The sequence below is a fragment of the Alligator sinensis genome, unplaced genomic scaffold (genome assembly GCF_000455745.1).
Source record: "Alligator sinensis unplaced genomic scaffold, ASM45574v1 scaffold610_1, whole genome shotgun sequence".
In the NCBI taxonomy this organism is placed as follows: domain Eukaryota; kingdom Metazoa; phylum Chordata; order Crocodylia; family Alligatoridae; genus Alligator; species Alligator sinensis.
The window spans coordinates 679,823-686,293 of NW_005842348.1; the positions used below are offsets into that span (position 1 = coordinate 679,823).

Genomic DNA, 6,471 nt, shown 5'->3' on the forward strand with positions numbered 1-6,471 from the left:
CCAAAGAGGATGGAGCTAGACTGTTCTCACTGGGGACAGATGACAGAGCAAGGAGCATTAACCTCAGGTGGCAGCAAAGGAAGTTTAGGTTAGATATTAGTGTAGCAGGGCACTAAAGTGCCTGCTACTTTGAAAGCAGGGATAGGAACCCAGGTGCAGGTTGCGGGGACAACTGCTTAATGAGGGAAGTGGCCGCACCTGCACCTGGCCTGTGGCTGGGAGGGGGAGGGCCCGGCTCCCATATAAAACCCCCGCCCTAGGCCGGCCTGAGGCTGGGGGGGGTTCCCTGCTGGCAGCCAAGGGGGAAGGAGTTCTGCCTGAGCGAGCAGAGGGAAGAGGCCTGAATGCACGAGCAGCTTGATAGTGGTGAGAGATGGAGCACCCCAGGGGTGGCTGGAATAACGTTATAGCCGAGCAGCTAGCGTTTATGTTATAGCCCAGGGGCTTGTGTTTTGTTTGCTGTTTTTCACCAAAGGTTTGGGTGAGGCTATTAGGGGTTGGAGGAGGCCTCATAGGGGGCTCACGGTAGCGTGGGGTCACCAGTCCCAGAGAGGGGGCAGCGATTCAGAAGCCCCAGAGAAGGGGCAGTGCTAGACAGGGCTGTGGAAAGCTCGAGTGCCAGTGAGGCGCAGGGCGAGACAAGGCTGTGGAGAGCCCGAGTACTAGTGAGACGTCGGGTGAGACTGAACAACGTCCATTACATCTGCGAGGCTTGGGGTGTGGTAAAGGGATGGTTGGAGCCACACATAGCCCATAAGGCGAGGGTACCCCGAAGCACCCATTACTGGATGGGGCCCGTGTACAGTAGGATAACCGCGTCCCAAGAGGACAAAAAGGCAGCCTCCCTATAATATATATATAACATCAAAGACATGGCGGGCGAGAATAGAGGGTGCCCTTTAGGCAACTTGGCATGGTAAGGGGGTGTTTGGGGAGACCACGGTGACCCCTAGGATGCCCTCATGTTACAGCGGTGCATTGGCCAGGAAGGCTCAGCCGTGCGTGAACAAGGAGGGAGAATGGACCTGTGGGCAAGAATAACTTAGGACGGAGTTATAGGAAAGCAGTGGGGCTGCAGCCTGCAAAGTTGGGTGGAATGAGAAATTCCCATTGCGCGGGATCTCGTGGAGTAAGACTGAGGCCCCGACCCAGAAAAACAAGGCCGGGATAGTTATGGCTCAGGCAGGAAATATGGGAGGCCAGAGACAGGAAAACATGGCCTGGCAACTGAGGACGGATGAGATGGAGGAGAAGATGACCCGGTTGGAGTGGGAGCTAGGAATAGCAAAAGCCCAGGAAGAGAGAGCGGAGGCGAAGGCCTCCGCATTAGAGCTACAGGTACAGTCGGGCAAGAAAGAGGGAGGATCGAAAGAAATCAGGCACCTAGTGGCGGTAGAGGCAGAAAAGACTCAGGCAATTGAACAGCTCATTTCCCAGGAGGCTCAGAGGAGCTGGGAGAGGGAAGAGAAATTGAAAAAATTGCAGGAGGAAATGATAGCAGGGAGGACAAAGTCTCTGGAAGCCGGCACCAAACAGGTAGAAGAACATAAGAAGGTGCTACAGAAATTACAGGTAGCAAGAGGCCTGATAGGGGTACTCCAAAAGGAAGTCCATAGCCAAGAGGACCAGATAAGGGAATTACAGGAGGAGTTAGAGAGTTGGCAACAGAGAGGTATACGTGCAGAAGATCTTGCACAGGAAATGCGGGACAAGCTGATGGAGAGCCATACACAGGCAGCAGAGACCGACAAAGTGCTCTTGCAGGAGGTGGAAAAGATGAACATTTTCAGGGCAGGTTATGAGGCAGTGGAGAAACAAAGGCTGTCCCTGGAAGGGGAGCTAAAGACCAAGGAGAGAGAGAATGACTGGTTACAGACCCACTTACGGAGTATGGAGGGGGAAAAAGACCAACTTGGGCAACAGGCACAATCCCTTAAAACCCTCCTAGAAGACAGCCTAGCTAAGGAAGAGGGGACAAGGGCAGACAGTGTGCAGTTACAGCTGGAAGTGCAAACGATGAGGCAAGAAATCCAGGGGCTGGAGACTGAGAGAAGAAGGTTACAAGAAGCAAATGACCAGATGGTTAAAAAGATCCAAGACCTGGGGGAGGGTGAGAGGTTAGACGAAAGATGCGTAGCAAACCTCGTAGAAGCAGGGCAGAAACCTCAGACCTTAAATACCGCGAACATAATGCGGGCAAGGTTGGAGGCTCTGGGAATCCAGCTAGTGGAGCACATGCGGGCCGCCAAGTATGAACACCAAGAACAGTATAGAGAGATGGAAATATTGAAGGGGTCCTTGAAGGAGGCAGAGGCACTGTTAGAAATAATCCGATCGAGACCTCTGAAGTATCTCGAGCCAACAAAGTTCCCCAGAGACCTAGGCCCAGGGGATCCTAGGGAGGAGGCTGGAACAGGACAGTCCGGAAAAAGCACCAGGAAGGAAAAATCTGCAGGGGAGAATTCTGTGACCTTATAAAAGCAGGCCCCGCCAGCAATCTTAGAGTATTGGACCCGGAGATGGGACCAATGGCAGAAGCACCAGGCGATGGAGATGAACCGGCTAAGACGCCAGCTGGGAGAACTATTCAGACCCCAGGCTAAGGGAAGAGTTACAGGACCCAGTCAGGGGCAGCCAGGTGGAGTGGACCAGGTAGATGTGGGGATGGCAGGGAAGGGTAAACAGACGACCCCAAGGAGTGAGACCTCCTGCTTAATTTGTCAGGACTATACACAGGCGGCCCGGGGCCTGGGGCGATATGGATCAAAGATAGGCCCCGCAAAAAAAGGATCAGTGGAGCACAGACAAGAAAACTGGGGAAAAGGGCAGGAGATGAGGAGAAGGGAACAAAACCCAAAGGGGGGACCGAAGCCTGAAAAGAGACCGCAAATCTATGTGAGGAATATCCCTAGGCAGCTTAAGTGGTGGATGTTGAGGAAACTCATTGAAGAGAAAGTTGGACGGGTAGCCTATGTAAAGATCTATAAGGGACTGGGAGGAAGATCTACTGGCCAGGGGAAGGTAGAGTTGTGGAGGGGAGAAGATGCCCAGAAAACGTTGGAGAGACAGTGGAAGATCTGGGGGAGTCTTCAGGATCTCCAGAAAGTCATAAGGAGATGAGAAACCCCACAACTGGCCCTAGGAAACAGAGCAGGGTATACAGGGGTCGAATATAGGCAAGCTAGATGTGAGGGAGAGAAGAACCCCAAAAAGTAGACAAGAACTCCCGGGGGAGAAATGAGAAAGTGTAAGCCAGCACACAACGGGGCTCAGTTTTAGGGGAGCAAGGGAAATGTCTTTTCTTCCCCCCACCACCTTTCTCACAGGATACTAGCATGGGAGGAGAGGATAACTGGAAGGCGAGAGCTCAACCGACTGAAAGTTCAGCCTACCAAGGTTGGCTAATGTGGGGGGACTGCCCGTGGCGGGGCAACTCCTATGAAATCCCACATGGTGCACCTTGAGGAAAAGGTGAGTAGGGGGTGCCTGAACACTGCCCCCCCCCGCCGGCCTCTGTATAGATGAATGGTCGGCGAGCAAGAATGAGAGCTTAAGAAGAACAACAGCAAAGACCGCCCTGGTGAGTCGGGGTCTTAAGGCGGGGAGGTGTGTAGCAGGGCACTAAGGTGCCTGCTACTTTGAGAGCAGGGATAGGAACCCAGGTGCAGGTTGCAGGGACAACCGCTTAATGAGGGAAGTGGCTGCACCTGCACCTGGCCTGTGACCGGAAGCGGCAGGACCTGGCTGCTATATAAATCCCAGGCCTGAGGCTGGGGGGGGTTCCCTGCTGGCAGCCAAGGGGGAAGGAGCTCTGCCTGAGAGAGCAGAGGGAAGAGGCCTGAATGCACGAGCAGCTTGATAGTGGTGAGAGATGGAGCACCCTAAGGGTGGCTGGAATAATGTTATAGCCGAGCAGCTAGAGTTTATGTTATAGCCCAGGGGCTTGTGTTTTGTTTGCTGTTTTTCACTGGAGGTTTGGGTGAGGCTATTAGGGGTTGGAGGAGGCCTGATAGGGGGCTCACCGTAGTGTGGGGTCCCAGCCCCAGAGAGGGAGCAGTGATTGAGACGCTCCAGAGAGGGTGCAGGGAGAGACAGGGCTGCGGAGAGCCCGAGCACCCCGTGAGGTGCGGGGCGAGACTGAACAACGTCTGTCACATCTGCGAGGCTTGGGGCATGGTAAAGGGATGGTTGGAGCCATGCATAGCCCATAAGGCTAGGGTGCCCCGAAGCACCCATTACCAGACAGGATCCGGGTACAGTAGGATAACCGTGTCCCAAGAGGACGAAAAGGCAACCTCCCTATAATATATATCTAACATCAAAATTGTGGCAGGCGAGAATAGAGGGTGCCCTTTAGGCAACTTGGCACAGTAAAGGGGAGTTCGGGGAGAGCACGGCGACCCGTAGGGTGCCCTTGTGTTACAATTAGGAAAAACTCTCCCATTAGGAGGGTGGTAAAACACTGGAACAGATTACCTAGAGAGGCGGTAGAATCTCCATCCATGGAATTTTTTAAGGCCTGACTCAACAAAGCCCTGGCTGGAATGATCTAGTTGGAGATGGTCCTGGTTTGAGCAAGGGGCTGGAGTAGATGACATCCTGAGGCCCCTTCTAACCCTAAGATTTTTAATTCTGATTTCTCTGATATTCAAGAGGTGGAAAAATTATTCTCTCCAATCATGAACAACATGTGCCCCCAGCAGCTGGGGAGGCACGGCAGCAGTGGGAGCATGGTGACAGCGGCGGGAGTATGGTGACGGTAAGTGAGAGCTCCTGTAGATGCCGCTGGCACTGTTGGCAGTTGGGGGGTGAGCACTGACCAGGGGTGACTTATTGCTAGCAGATGCCGCCGGCAGCGGGGACAGGGGAGGGAGGGAGTGGCGACCGCCTGCAAATGCTGCCAACACTGTTGGCAACACCTTTTTGTAGGGGGTGCACCGCCACACTCAGGGAGTGCACGTGTACCCACATGCACCCCTTACGCGTCACCCTGATCTCCAATGCCTGCATGCTAACTGTACTTGAAACAAATTCCCCTATTTGAAGTAGGGTTGGAATGTTGTTGTAGCTGTGATAGCCCAGGAAAGATGCAAGAAGCAAGGTTTGTCTGATAATATCTTTTACCAGACCTTTTCCCTAGCTGTGAGAGATATTAGATAAGCTTGTGGGCTCAAAGTCATTGTTTTACCTGGCATTTTGTTTAGGCTGTTTCTGCCCATTTTTTGATTCATTTAGCAATACCCTTGCATGAACAGTATTTCCTATTTCCTATTTGTTACTCATTTTTTCTACTCTATTAAATATTCTAGATATCCAGTGGGGAGGAGAGAAACAATATCATGTGACTGGTGACCAATCACATGCCACAAATAGCAAACAACTGAAAAGAACAACTTGCAGGCTTAAGTTTGTTGGTATAAACTATTTGCCTGAAAATATCATACCCATTTCCAGAAACTAAGATTGGTCTATCAACAGCACAAGAGCAGGAAAAAGATTGAAGTTCACTGGATATTTTTTCCCTAAGAAATAAAGTTTCTCAGTCATCCTGCTCATCTGTTTTCAACAGGGAACTTGAGATACTGTGTCTAAAAAAAAAAAAAACTTGACTAGAGAATCCCAAACTATTGAACTATCTTATATATACTATAGGAGTTAAAGCTGACATTTGTCAAACATTTGCTAAAGAAGTTCTTTTTATATTGGTAGACATTTGTGTGCAAGAGATTCATTCATTTAACGGGTTTAGATACTATTAGCAAGTCTAGTGATCATTTCTCTGATTGCTTTGCCTGATGAAATTTGTATTTATTCCTTTACTGTGTATTAAAGGACTTTACTGGGTGCATAGAAACCACAGTTTGGTCTCATTAAAGGCAAGCTTTTAAGAGATTTATCCTTATCCACAACGTGTTTAATTCACTCTATTCTGCCTAATGACATAAATCAAAAGTATGAGGCCTTTTATTAATACATTAAATGTGTCAAGTGTCTAAATTAGTTTTTAGAAGAGAGTAGCAGAAATGGAGAAGACTCTTGGGATTGTGGTCAGAGGAGCAAGAGTATGTTGTGAAACAACCCTCGGAGGCGGAAAGTAAGGCAGAGACTCTTGGCCACACAGTGGCCATGTCCTACCCAAGAGAATGAGTGCTCGGAGGATGAAGGCAACCATGATCATGGAAAAATGCTCCCATGACATCATCTGTGGAAGGCATTTCAGGGGAGCCTTCTGGTGTGGTTCACCTGCATTGTCAGGGTAAACCAGACCTCTTTGCAATATGTTTACACATCTGTGGGGAAGTTGAGGGCCTTTCATTGTGTTTAAATAGTTGCCAGGCTGAATCAGGAAGCCCTATAGTTGCTGCCGATTGGTGGAGAGGGGTGGGGCCACATGACAAGCAGCCCCCTCAGCCAGTCCGAGGCAAGAGGTGGAAGCAGCAGCGATCTTGGGCTCCCGTTTGTGCCAGCAGC

The 6,471-nt window shown here is 50.7% G+C and overlaps 1 protein-coding gene across 1 annotated transcript; it reads left to right on the top strand.

Annotated features, from left to right (window-relative positions):
- The first annotated feature begins 377 nt into the window (after positions 1-377).
- LOC102385940 (golgin subfamily A member 6-like protein 1) lies at positions 378-5,904 on the top strand. Its single transcript, XM_025210412.1, has 3 exons — positions 378-3,864; positions 4,654-4,759; positions 5,310-5,904. Exon 1 carries the CDS (start codon positions 1,174-1,176, stop codon positions 2,476-2,478), a length of 1,305 nt encoding a protein of 434 aa, XP_025066197.1. The 5' UTR covers positions 378-1,173; the 3' UTR covers positions 2,479-3,864; positions 4,654-4,759; positions 5,310-5,904.
- Positions 5,905-6,471: the final 567 nt, after the last annotated feature.

Bases quoted from the DNA above. Each gene is read 5' to 3' on its own strand.
- LOC102385940 (XM_025210412.1), top strand. From the start codon at position 1,174: ATGGCTCAGGCAGGAAATATGGGAGGCCAGAGACAGGAAAACATGGCC.